The sequence below is a fragment of the Sesamum indicum genome, linkage group LG3 (assembly GCF_026168435.1).
Source record: "Sesamum indicum cultivar Baizhima isolate 11 linkage group LG3, ASM2616843v1, whole genome shotgun sequence".
Lineage (NCBI taxonomy): Eukaryota > Viridiplantae > Streptophyta > Magnoliopsida > Lamiales > Pedaliaceae > Sesamum > Sesamum indicum.
In genome coordinates, this window is record NC_142659.1 from 15,912,664 (window position 1) to 15,926,900 (window position 14,237).

Here is a 14,237-nt window from a genome sequence, read left to right on the forward strand (position 1 = left end):
ATTCGTAATTATGCCAAACTTCATAAAAAGTCGTTGTAATTTATCCAAAAACTAAGGATAATTAAGCTATCCTTTTATGAGGTTTGGAATAATTATATATAGATTTCTTACAATTTAGTAGTATTTTTGAGTTTGTCTCGGTCTAATAAATAAGATTTTTTGTTAATTGAAATTTATTGAACTTGTTAATAATAATAATAAAATAGTATTTATTATAAATTGATTTATTATTGACTTATTGTTGTCAACTTTCTCATATGAATTAATGTGCGAAGATGTATAAGGATAATTATTATAAAAAGATTTATTCAATTCGTAATAAATCAATAGTAAGTAAATCGAGAATAATTATGAATTTTTACCTGATTTTTTTTATTAATATCAGTAAATTCGATAAATTTTGCCTAATTGAAATATTTATTTATTTAATGAAACCAAATGTCAAGAGTGTTAAACATAATTTTTCAAAATTATAAAAATTTTACGTATAATTATACCAAATCTCACATAACACTGTAATTATCCCTAAAAATTATTTAAGATCGTACTTGGACATTACAGTTATGGAGCATTATACGAGAATTTATGTGAGGCTTCAACGTTGAACATAAAATTTTATAGCCCGTTTTACTTGTGTATTTAGGACAAGAATCTTACAACTCTCCCAAAAAATTGGACTGATGAATCTAAACTAGAATTCTTCGACTTATTAATGCTTTATATAAGGCAAATCGGAAAACAAATCACAATTTTTAAGTAAATGTCTCCGGCGTGGGGGACGGTTTGTCTCCCGACGATGCCTCGTCCCCTCTGTAATGTGAGTTCGAGGCAGCAAGAAGAGCAGCACCAATGCCTGAACCGTCGTTTGCATGCTCGACCACAATGGTTGCTGCGGTTTCCGTTCCGAGCAACTCCTGCAACGTTTTCTCCAAGCACTCCCTGTATTTGGTGTAGTGCTCGTAGAGTCCTCCGTCCATGGCTATGGCCGTCTTGCCACCACCTTCCCGCAAAGTGTCCCGTCCCATTTTCTTCAATACCCCAAAGATGCCGGCAGCAGCAAGGCGTGCCCCACGTGTGGCGATGATGTTGCAGAGCTCGACCACGACTCTCCTTGTCTTGAGAGATGTATTTGATATCTGAGGTAGAAGACAACCATTATGCAGAGTAAGCATTATGTTTCATCAAGATCTGAACACGATGGTTCGCCGTGCTGCATTCTTGTGATCCAGGGTGTGAAAGGTGTAGCATTGAAATGTTTTTAAGCATTTTCGAAGATAGTTTGTAGAAACGGATCATCAAGGAAATAGGATTCATACCTCGAATACATCCTTCAGTGTGCTGGCTACCACTCTCAGATCAGAGGATTGGTCATGGTGCATCGCTGACATATCTGGTGTCCTGCATGTTGTGTAGTTTTAGGTTAACTCGGGAATCATCCTTGTATCAAAGGAAACGATGAAAGTACTATCTTGTAAAGAAATAAAAGCAATCAAGTGACGCTCCACATCCAAGAAGAGGGAAATCAAGAAACGTGGATGAGGAACATAAAAAACATGGAACTTTCAACAACAAATTCACAGTGGGAACGAGTGTGTGGACAATCAAATGTACCAACAGTATTCACTTCTTTAGCCTCAAGCGACTATGATGGTTCATATGATACAATATCCATTTTAGATGTAAGATTAATCGACTCATTGACACGAAAACTGAAGTGAAAATTCGTATCGGTTCCTTCATGGAGTACCTCAATATGGATGGAGTTTTGAGTTTGGGTGGGACTGTGTCACCAAACAAGGAAGCTTCTTGAGCCATCTTAAGTAAAACTCTCCGAAGAATTTCCCCCAAGTACATTCCAGATGTCAACTTCTCAAATATCTGAAAAGAAACAATTAGCCTCATAAATCAGATGGAGAGGGTTATTATGAGATTGAACTGCGTTTTGCCGATTGTTTGAGTTTAATATAACTGCAAACTACAAAAGAACTAGCGTTTCTGCGAGTTATCCTACCTGGTCACCAGGGTTTAAACTTTCAACATCCAATGTCTGGTCGTACTCTGTAAGCGGAAGATGTGATGACCTAAAGTTACCCCACTCCATGTTTATAACCTGTGACGCACAAGTTTAACGTCAGCCGAACTTTTAGTTTTCTAATGTGGACAGCCAAACAATTACTAAATCAAACTACATACTAAGAACCACAACAGATAACCAAGATAAAATATTATTTTCTAACCATTTCTCCGCTTTGAGGCAAAGGACCATGCCACTTTGGGATTGCTTGGGCACGTTCTACGTATGCAGCATTTGTTCCAGTACCCAATATGACGGCAATACAAACGTCTTTGTTGCTATATCTTCCTCCAGCTAATGTTCCAATTGTATCATTAACCTATCACATTTGCCACACATGTAAAACTGAGAACCAGGGAATTGACTAAACACAAGGGTGGGAGCACGACGAGGGATGAAATTGGGACATGAGAACTTTTCTGCAGCAATAAAACAAACTCACCAGAGCAGCCACCCGCATTTCAACACCCTTTCTTTTCAAGGCCTTTGTCAGTTCTGCTACCACATCTTGGCCAACCTATATATAATCATTAATAGATATATCAGGAATTGAACTCTAGCAACTGAGTAATTTAAGGACTGCATTTTAGAAAAAAAACAACAGGAAATTATGTTAGGCATCAGTATTGGTGGGGAAATTTGTCATGCGCTCTTAGAAGAAAAGAGTGCATTGTGACATGAGCCACTAGGTCTCACTCCTCTAACGAAACTCAGTATTTATATGCAACAAATAGAGAGAATGTATATCAGCGAAAAGTTCAAAAATGGTTCGAGAATCGCAGATCTGCCGAGGGAAATAAAAGTGCTTTTTACAAAATCGGTGGAAGAGGGCACCTGCATACTTATACCATCACTGTTCAAATGAAAATGACTTTTTGCTTTATCTTCACAATGGGAAGAAAATCCCTGCATGCTTATACCATCACAGTCTCAAATGAAAGTGACTTTTTGCTTAATCTTCACAACGGGAAGAAAATGGGAAAGAGAGGGCAGAAGATCAATATTTTGTGAACACAGAGCATATGAAAAAGATAACACTAGGAAATGATCAAGAGTGACTTCCTCTTTACTCATCAAATAGCCTATTTTTATGTTGAACTTCTGCAAAGCCTATGTACCAATTTAAATGAAACTAAGTATAACACATCATAGAAAGTGACTGTCTACTTAAACATACATACATGGCAGTCCTATACTAACTCTGAAGTGATTCTGCCATCAGAAAACAATGGATGACCCAGCCAATAGCAGACTGTGCTGCATTAGAAGATATAATGCCTTCATATTCAACTTCAACTGACATAGTTCCATATCTTTTATAAGGAAAAGATGTAATATACGGATGACAGAGCACATTGGTAGAAGAAGAGGATGATTCAATTCCATTAAGTGATACCACAATAACTAATAGCTTAAAGACAAAAGCAACAAAATGGAGCACAAAAGAAAATACTGCAAAGCACCCTTCATATAGTATAGAAATCAACATACAATTAACAAGAAATTCACTAAATTGAATAATCTTCACAAAAGCATGTTCCACAAGAAGATATCCGAAGAATAATACTTGGCACCTGCACTTTCAGGTTGGCATGATATAAATCTAATTACTGAACTAATAAAAGTGAAATCAGTGAAATGAGATTAAGAGAAAGGAATTACGGCATCACTAATAGAAAAGCCCTTCGTCCACCCAATAATAGTTCCAGTATTTAATGAAGTTTGCATCACAGGGAATGAGAACGTGAAACCCAGTTCTTTCTGTCTATCAGGTGGTTGCTGAAATCTATGTTCTTCTTCAGCCACGAAACTAGCAAGGTTTTCCACAATATAATCAAAAAGTGCCTGAAATCATTATAAACTTGAACGTTTAGTGATCTCTGGAAGATGCACTCGACAAAAAACTCTAATAATCTTATAAAAGAAAAATTATTACATCTGAAGTCCCACTCATTAATGCAGGCGGAATTGAAACCTCAGCAAATTCCTGATGAACAATACCGCCTGTTTTGCCTCCTAATTGGACTCGGAGCACACGGAAGTTTGTACCACCAAGATCTAGAGCATAAAAGGCTCCTTCCTCATTGCTGAGATGAAGGAAATGTGAAAGAGACATTCTTTTAGCTATAACTGTTGAAGAACAACTAGAGGGAAGCAAATACACTTTCATGCAAACCAAAAGCAAATAAGTACTAAAACAAATTCTAGTAGGACTTCTTCTTTCGACAATTTGGTGGGTCATAAATTTCCTTTCATACTGGATAGTAAAAGAATGGAGATCAAGAAAGAAAATGCTCAACAGAAGGAGCCAATTGTGCTTGTATCAGACAAATCATGTTTTCTTCAATCTTTAATCTCCCATAAAGAAGTATACCCCTTCAACTGTGATATTACAGTCCAGCTTCAAGTTTAGAATGAGTCTTCACTTCAAAGGGTGTTTCTTTTGCTGCATAAAAGCAAACTAAAATGTACTGAATCCCCTTAAGTTTTTCACAAGTCATGGTAAAGAAATAGAAAAATATAAAAAAATTTGAGTAGTTGAAGAACAGATTGTTTATCAAGAAAAACTTTTCTCAGTTCCAAGTAAGACCAATAGATTGTAAATAAAAACATAAGCAACACTGAGATTTTCCCTGCCATTGTCAGATTGATGTCTCTTGTTAGTTGTTGCCTAGTAAAACAAAATTCTCCACTAAAAAATTTGATTATCCATGAGAACGTATGACATCATAATTCTTCTGTCATTACACTTTACACTTAGATCTGATGGCACATTCTAAAGATGCAGACGCTTAGACACTTCAGACCTTTCATTGGTTGAAAATAACTCCGTCATTCTCCAACACTCAAACAAGCACGATTTATCGTTTAAACAAAAAAGTAAAAAAAAAAAAAAATAGATTGAAGAAACAAATTAAATTACCCTGTTGGGAGACTATCAACGTAGCTGATCAACATCTTGAGCTTGCTGCCACCCTCAGATGCCAATCCAGCATGCATCTCCACCGTCAAGGCATCAGCCACCTGCCTCAATTTGGCCTCAGGGGTTGCACACTTCTCCTCAAACTCCTTCAGAATAGCCATAGCCCGAGCCCACCTGCTGGAATTCTTCATACGCTGGCGCACCACCAGCGCCGCCACTCCCACCACGGCAGCGGCTCCGATCACCGCGGCGCCCACCGCTACCTTCCCCATTCCCTGCTTCATTTTGAAATAACTTGGAAATGGATTAAACAAAATAAAAATCGAATCTTTATGGCTTCTTGCACCGATTTCAGGGTGGCAAAAAGTGGAGAAGGAATGGATAAATGGATGAAGAGTTGGGTGTAAGAATAAGAAAAGGGGTGAGAGTCAAATGAGGGGGAACGATAGAAGTGGGAGGAAAATTAATGGCGGAGGAGAATTTTGACTGAGCTCAAAACTGGAAACAAGATCTTGAAATGTTTCCGTGAATTCTTTTTCTCTCTTTTTTTTTTTTTTTTTTCATTTTTCTCACTTTTTTCGTTTCCTTTTTCTCTTTTGCAGAAGTGTAGATGAAATCATCCAAGTCCGAAACGAAGCTTTCATCATCATTTCCATTTGCATGCATCTCTATTTTCTTTCAATTAATTTTTTTCTCCCATAAGTTGGTGGATTTTTCTTTTAAATATTTAATTGAGATAATTACACATCACTCCCATAACTTTTGTATAATTACATTTATCTTTATAATTTAAAAAATTACATCTAATATTCAAACTTTTATTTTTATTTAATAAATAGACTCTTTTGTTACTCAAAATTAACCGAATTAACTAATATTATAAAAAAAATTGGATTAAAATTTACAATACACCGACTAGTTAGCCAAATAAATATTTTCTGACTCGGTAAAAAATATACCTCCTCAGATACAGTGAAAATGCATAAGAGTAGTTTGATTAGAAAATATTGTTTTATCTACAATAAGTTAGTAATTAATCAATCGGCGTAAATATAAATTTTTATTAATTTCTTTTACTTATATCGATAAATTTGTTGAACTTTAACTAACAAAGAAATTTATTTATTCAATGAAAATAAATATAAAGAGTACTAAACATAACTTTATAATTCCTAAAAGGTTTAAAATATAATTACATCTAACCTCAAAGACGAACGATGTGATTATCCCTTAATAACAATAACTGTATGTGAGAAAGAAATTTGGAGGAAAATAGGGAAAAGGCTAAACGAAAAGAGGCGTGTTCGGATTTGTTGAATTTTGAGTTTGTAGTGTCGAAGAAGACTCACTTTTCTGCATTTTACTTCTGGTAGAGAGAGAGCAACTCAAACGGGATTAGCACAACCATAGTGTTCCTAGTACACGAATGCATCTAAAAATTGTCAAAACAATGCAGAAAAATCTTGAATTTTCAAGGTAACTAATTTTACATGATAAGCTCAAGCTCAGTAATAAGATGATGCTTCTCATTTGATTGCATTGGATACTTAAACTCTATACAGTGCCCGACCAGATGTGTTATACTTAACAAAGAATATAAAGATTGTAAATGGTTTATCTCCGTTCATTCATGCATAAACCGTGTTTTTGCTCATAACTGATAAATCACATTTCTGGCATTATCAAGTGTAAAATTGAGGTACTTGGCTCAAACGTACATTGTGATTTCATCACGAGTAGCGTTGCAAATGACCAAACCAATTCAGATATACAATTCAGACACATATATATACAAACCAACCACCTTAGAATGAAGAAATGTTTGTACTTGGATGTTAGTAATGTACAAATTCAAGTCTTGGACATACTAGAAGCTCGAAGGTGAAACCTCAATGACCTGCAAGAAAAGACTTCACGCCCTAACCTTAGTAAAATAACCCCCTAGAAATATACAACACAACAAGCTGCCTCCGACTAATGGCAGCACAATATACCACGCCCTTTCCACACACGCAAGTCAACATTTTCATATAATTAACAAAGTTAGCATCACCAATCTCTTTCAGGGCCAGAAACAGCACACGACAACTCCTGCTCCATGGCATCCTTTACATATGGAAACTCAAGGGGGTTCTTCATATTGCGGCTGCTTTGGTTTTCTTTTCCTCTCAAGGTTTAAAAATAGCTAGCCTGGAAAAATAAGAAACATATGAAAGCCAGCAAGGAATATGATACTTACCCGAGCTGCTGGCTTTCAGTCATGTGACACTGCTCATTCATCCATCCAGGTATCTATCTTCTCATTCAGGCAGTCGATGTGAGACTCAACCTGCTGCTGCATAAAACGGACAAACAAACCAAGACAAAGATGCATAAAGACAAAAATTGTTGCAATGCCATTCAATAAATACACGCAGGTTCAAAATATTTGTAAACATGCCTCATCACGTTCTTCTGAACAGGTTCAGACCCGACTCCATCCCCGGATTTGAGAACCATCGTGAGAGCAGCATTAGGCTTCACAAAGACAAAGCAACAGGAAAAGATCAATTCTTTGAGACTAATGAAAGTAAAAAAGAGTACAAGATCCAGGCAGTTACTCGACAAAGTTTAACCCTTAAGCTTACTATGTCTTGGAAAGAAATCTGAGGGAACAGGTGCAGTTTGGTTTTGAAAAAGTTGTATAAGACAAGATTTAAGAAATTTTTGAGTAAAGCTTCCTGTGACTTCAAAACAGCATAAGATATGCATATAAAGAAATGAGGACCAAAGAGAACATAAATCCAAAACCTCTAACTTCTCTCGTAATCCGTCCCCCAAAACAGAAGCATCATTCTCGCGTCCTTTATTCGACAGCAGCTGTGTATTAGACACGCATGATCTATCCAATGAAGGTCCTTCAACGTTGATCCCTAAGTTACCACCGCTGCTTGCACAGTGAGAATTACAGGTACTTGAGACGCAACCAGCATCAGTGTTTTCTGAACAGTGCATCCCCTGGTTCGGCTTTATGAAATCTATATTTAACTCTTTATCCCTATCAACAAGCTGCAGCCCAACCTCATTAGATCTGGTGCATGCATCCCCTGGGGTCAAAGGTGCCTCTTGTTGAGTCATTCCATCCATAAACAGGCATGAACCCTCCACCGCAGTCTTTTCTTCCATTGTATAAGATGCCGTAGAGCAACAGTCTTTCAATGTACCTGCGCTTCTAGAACAAATAAGCTCAGGTGAGACTGAAACTTGCCTCTGAGGACTAACAGAATGGCTTTTCTGTGGACGCCTCCCCTCCTTCAAATCTGATGCATCAAGCTCCTTTTTCCGTTTTAGGACTCTTTCAGCAGATCCAGGTCTGCAGGCCTCACCACCCTCACTAGACATCTTATCAACCTGGTGCTGACTCATAAGCCTCGTATGTCGGCTTCGTCTGTAACCCTCTGGAAATACATAAGAGGGAATTTGCTTTCTACGAACATGAGAAACATATATATCCATCCCGGGCTTCCAGTACAAGTATGAGTGTATTTGATGCCTAAACTCATCAACAGTCTGGCGGATATCAAACTGTTGGCCTTCTTGAATAACCTCTCCTTGCTTCCTTTGTAACCCCATGAAAAAGGCACAATGAGCACACTGCTTTGAAGAATCCACATAATCATGTGGGTAAGGGTGACACTGTAATTTCCCAGAGGTATCCCGCTCTATCTGCATTATGTCCAAGAAAACCATAAATAGAAAAGAGAACACTACCGACAGATAACTGTATAATCTGTGGGTACACATTGAAGATAGATCAGAAATAACACCAACTCAATCAATATTCAGTCTTAAGGCGAAAGACGATACCATCAGAGTTAGCTGCCTCAGCCGGGATTCAACCCAACCTCTCCAAGCACGCAAGTCATCAAGATCAGCAGCATTAATGTCAACCTGTAGATAATTTTTATAGCTTTCAAAGAATAAATATGGTTCAAACAATGCACTCCACTGCAGCTTATTCAGCTCGATATCCTGTAAATACAAATTGAAATCAAATGATTAATAGGCAGAAATACTTGTGAGCAGTTTTCCTCTTGCACAATCAGAACAGGCTGAACATTCTGTACCTCACAGATCTTTTTACCAAATTCGAACTGTTCCATCATGACCCGGAGGGTGCTTGCCGAAACATTGTAACTAGAATTCATGCATGGGTAAGCAGGGGTTATAATTGGCATGAGATGATTACGGTCCCAAGGATATTTTCGAGGATCCCATACAGAAAATCCAAGTTCATCATCCTCTATTTCACAAAGCATCACAGGATTTGGCCAGCGCCACAGTGTATAGACTCTGAAGAAACGAGAAACTAGCATACTGGGATTTGCTTTGGGATAAAATTGACACAAGCGAGCTACAAGAAGAGCCCAGTTCACACCTCCAAGAAACCCTGTCACCTGAAATTGAAAAATAAAAAGTGAAAACATGTTGCACCACAACAACCAAATATTTGATCTCCCACAGAGTTCCGTAAAGTAGTAATTCTAAAATAAATCGACTTACATTCGAATAAACACCACGTCTCTTAGCCCAGAACTTTAAGCATCTCAGTGTTGTCCGGAAGTTCTGAAATTATAGGATAATAAGTTAAGGAAAAGCCCAATTAAGTATTAGTGAAAAGGCACTTGAACGAAATGGAGACAATGGAAGGCATAGAAATTCAAGTATAACAAGTACCTCAACATTTGGAACAAGCTTGAGAATTTGATCTGCAACTCGGCAGCCATTAAGACTACGTGCAGTTGGTTCATCCGTTTTGTATAATACAGAGTTGTTTGAGATGTCTAAATCCTGTCAGAAATCAGTTTAACTTTGTTAAACTTCAAGAAAACCGCACATCTAATCCCCAGGTGGACACATGAACATGCATCAACTGAAGATTGTCCAAAGTATTCAGCTGATCACAACAGGAGTTCCACTCCATGCTCATGCCCGAACAGATACAAAAGAAACTACATAAGATATAAGCCAAGAAGAACCATCATCTCTGGATACGTAGAAGTGCAGGCACATATAGCACAATTTATTTGTTGGCAAAAGGCTTCAGCAAGGAGAAATTGACGCAACAAAGATCGTAACAATATATCTTCACTGGCAAATTGTTCCTCAACTCTCATTTTTCCCTTGAAATGCTATCAAGGGGAAAAGTACCTTTTGTCACAGCAAGGGTTCAGCTGACACACGAATGCATATAAATGGAATAGTTGCATTATATAGGCATGTATATACATTAGTACATTCAATAATCTCAAATCATGCATGAGTAAAACCACCAATACTTGCTGAATGGGTCTGACAAAATCAGAAATTAGACATTGCGAAGCAAAGCATCATATACAGTACTTGAGTACCAATGGCCAGAAGTATGAGACACGGCTACTGGTTGAGTGGAGTCCACAGTGAGAACAACACAACAGGAAAATCGAGTAGAGGCCAAATATTACAAAGTGAGAAGATGACTTATGAAAAAAGAGATGCCTAGCTAAATGAAGAAATATGTTCGGCAATAACATGAAAACTACTTCAGACAGCAGGCAGTCATAAGTTGACTATTTCCTAACTAGAAGCAAGAGACTCAAAATTATACAAACTTTAATACACGAAGAAACTTGAAACACTTACATCTGGAACAACCAAGAGAGATATACTTGCATACAAAAGATCAATTGATATTCCATCAAATTTGAATTTCATCACGGGTACATGAGCATCAGGTACAGGTTGGAGTTCAGTAACTTCTTCCATCTCAGCCAAAATGTTATGAAGTACATAAAAGAAGTCTTCCTGGCAAAAATTGTTCTCGTTAGTTCATATTTAGTAAGCAACCAGATCCAATATGGAAAGCCTGAAGTCAGTCTACCTCCCGCCTAACATAATTTGGCCCAACACACAATGTATCAATATCAGCTCCGGGGCCATGTACCTGCAAAAACAATCAGCAATTAACATATAGAATTACCAACCAGAATCTTTGCATTTAAAAAAATAAATAAATAAATAACTCTACACACACATGCAAGAACCAAGAAAATAATGCAACCGGAAATTATAAAAAAATCACTTCAAAAAAAATATACAAATTAAGGAAAAGAAATCACAGACCACATAAACAGAGAAAAACAATCCAACCAAACGTATGCATGACAAGAACATATGAGTCAGATACCTGTGAAACACAATCTTATAAATGCATCTTACTCATTTTCTGCACCCAAGTTGCTGTGTTGGATATTTAAGGTGTAAGAGTACTACATGACTAAAGACATGAAGCCCTCAAGAACAGAATTATCTGCTTTTAGTCAATGACTCAATGCAAAACCTTCCGTAGCACCAACATTGGAATTTTACCATCATTCAAATCAATGAACAACCCTCATCAGGCCTCTCATAACCACCAGACTCGTTTCTTATAACAGAAAGTAGCATCCTTTCTGATCTTCTGGAGAATTTACAATAACTCACCCATTTTTCTTCCATTAACTCTATAAAAAGGCATTAAATGCGAGCTTACCCAAACAAACTGCAATCTTAAGTTCAAAAAAATGAAACAAAAGATAATATGCAAGGTAACTAAAACTAATGAAGACAGCAAAGCAAAAATAGATTAAGCCCTTACTCCAAGTCTATAAGAACCAAAAGTAAAAATAACGGCGTTGGCATCTTCCACCATTTGATCTGTGTATCCCCTCAACCGAGTAAGCTCTTTCACCCAGTTTTTCACAATCTACAACAGAGGAACGAATAAACATCATTTTAAGCTAAGACAGGAAGTTAATAATATGTCAAATAATGAAGAGACCAAGAAGTGTACATATATCCAAGGTTAATATTAAGTTAAATGATGCAGATACTGAGATGTCTAAATATACACGATATGAAAGATAAAGAACAATATCTACATCCTGTAACATTAACAATAGTACTAGAAAAAGGAAATATGCAAATGATTTCATGATTTGTCCAAACTCATCAACAAGTGATGATTCTGTTTGACATCCAATACATCACTCAAACTTCAAAATCCTATGTGCAAAAAGAATCATCAACCAAATTGAAAAATGTTACACCCATAGCTTGGTCTAGACATTTTGTAGTTTATTTCCTCCTTAACAAAGCAACCAATGCCTGCTGCTTGCAGTTACGGTCAGGGTTCAGAAATTCCAGGTATTACAGAAAATCAACTAATGAACTGATTTTAAAACCTTCGAACAGCAAAAACCAAATTAATCATAAACAGGAAATTGTTACTAAATATTGACCATGTGACAGAACAATTTTTAATATTGACGCTGATTCAAAATCAACCAGAAATTAATGAACTGATTACTACAATATACAGATGGAACACCTTTCTGTTGTGAAAATTGCCAAATCGCATAGTTTAAATATATCAACCAACTAGACAGTAGACACAACCCAGTTGAAGCCTAAACTTATAAGAACTTGTTGGGGAAAAAAAAATTACCTGCTTTAGTCTCCCAAGAACCTCTTCCCTCTTGGCAGCCTCTTCCGCACTCTCATACAGACCCGAATCCACCAAAAACTAAAACCGAACAACAAAAGCACAACATCTCATGAGAATTGCAGAACAGAATCCGTCATCTAGGTTTTCAATTTACAAATATTAATTAAATGCTACAAGCATAAAAAACTAACCTTCTCCAACTCCCTATTTCTTTGAATATCCGCGTCACTTGGCCCCGCAAGCGACAACGGTCTCGTCACGCCCCACTGCTTCGGCGGCCGCTTCTGTTCTACCGGCGGCGGCGATGGAGAAAGTGACGTATTCAAACTATCCGATCCAACCATATCTCCGCACTCAAAAACCGCCCAGAACCTTAACCCTATCCTAATCAAATCCTATTCTAAACCTAAAATCAAACCCAAAAAAGCCCAAAACTAAAACCCTAACCCGTCGTGTCCAGCCTAAACCCAATTCCCACAAAACCAAAACTTTGCTTAAAAAAACCGATATTCCCAACCAAAACTCAGATCGCAGCACCCAGAAGCGCACCTCTCACCAAAATCCAAACAAGAAACGCGGAAATTCAAAATCGATCAAAAATAAAAGCAAATAATAAAACCCACAAATTCAGGCACACTGAACCCTGGACACGCGAAAATTGAGAGACCAAATTCATGGATCCAATGTATTCAGACACGGAGAAGGAATTTCGGGAGGGTTTGGACTGCGAAAGCCGAAGGAATCCGCAGATTAGAGTAGTACTAGTGGCGATGAGTTGGAAATTCGGAATTAATGCCAAAAGATATTTATATTTCTTTTTCTTTTTATTTTTGGGCGCGCCGATTTTATTTTAGAGGCAGCGTCGCCGTTTCCTCTACTCTGGAATAGGGGCACAATGGGAAATCTAGCTCGATATTAGGGGTAGCAGCCACGTGGAAATTGTGGGCGGTGAGGTACTTTTATTTTTGTTCCAAAGGGTATTTTCGTCCAAACATTCTGTGATTTTTTCACACACTTGAGGCTAAGAAAGAGAACAAAAATTAATAATAATAATAATACATTAAATATATTTTACACACCTAAATTATAAAATATAACAAAATGGCCTCCATCGTTAGTATCCTATGTTAAAACATTATTGTTGTTAAACTTATAATGAAATTACCAACATGTCATTATGTTTTCAGTACTCATGCACTAAGAGGCATGGTCAATTTGTTATGTTTCATAGTTCTAGGTGTACACGTGACACGAGATACAATCAATTATGACCTAATTGAAGGGTGGGGTGGATGAATTTAATTATTTGCGGTGTTTTAAAAAATATATAATTATTTTATATTGATATTTAAATTGTTGAATTGCTATCGCCTCTACCCTTTATAAGAACAACTCACGATCTCAAATTCAAGCATCCACTCCCGCCAATATAAAATTTTACAAAATGATTATCTTTTGAATACTCTAATTGATAGATCGATTATAATTATCATATTCACGTGAACGGGTGTTTTGGTGAGTTTATAAAAAAAAATTAATAAATAAAACAACTTATAATAATAAAAAATAAAAAATATATATTGAAAGTTTATAAACTCTTTTAAGAAAAAGTAAATAATTTCCAGCTTATTTTTTAATTTTTAATGAATGTTTTCCAATCTTGGTCATATTAATCACAAAATGGGCATTACTAATACTTTATAAATTTTATTTTATTCAAACACTTTAATATTTTA

At 36.7% G+C, this 14,237-nt stretch overlaps 2 protein-coding genes across 4 annotated transcripts; both read right to left on the reverse strand.

Moving 5' to 3' along the window:
- Positions 1-574: 574 nt before the first annotated feature.
- On the reverse strand, positions 575-5,636 carry LOC105157693 (hexokinase-1). The gene is made up of 9 exons (XM_011074137.3): positions 4,998-5,636; positions 4,011-4,161; positions 3,737-3,919; positions 2,517-2,591; positions 2,238-2,393; positions 2,012-2,110; positions 1,748-1,878; positions 1,317-1,398; positions 575-1,136 (listed from the first exon to the last, which is right to left on the reverse strand). Exons 1-9 carry the CDS (start codon positions 5,279-5,281, stop codon positions 753-755), a joined length of 1,545 nt encoding a protein of 514 aa, XP_011072439.1. The 5' UTR covers positions 5,282-5,636; the 3' UTR covers positions 575-752.
- Positions 5,637-6,785: 1,149 nt separating this feature from the next.
- Positions 6,786-13,302, reverse strand: LOC105157694 (nuclear poly(A) polymerase 4). 3 transcript variants are annotated; one of them, XM_088878157.1, is made up of 12 exons: positions 12,693-13,302; positions 12,502-12,579; positions 11,653-11,760; positions 10,897-10,959; positions 10,659-10,820; positions 9,714-9,827; positions 9,540-9,602; positions 9,104-9,433; positions 8,844-9,008; positions 7,788-8,702; positions 7,438-7,514; positions 6,786-7,326 (listed from the first exon to the last, which is right to left on the reverse strand). In XM_088878157.1, the coding sequence occupies exons 1-12, from the start codon at positions 12,843-12,845 to the stop codon at positions 7,302-7,304; spliced, it is 2,253 nt and encodes a 750-aa protein (XP_088734283.1). In that variant the 5' UTR covers positions 12,846-13,302; the 3' UTR covers positions 6,786-7,301. The 3 variants fall into 3 exon arrangements, with proteins under 3 accessions (XP_088734283.1, XP_011072441.1, XP_011072440.1); XM_011074139.3 differs by having other exon boundaries at positions 6,786-7,329; XM_011074138.3 differs by having other exon boundaries at positions 6,786-7,332.
- Positions 13,303-14,237: the final 935 nt, after the last annotated feature.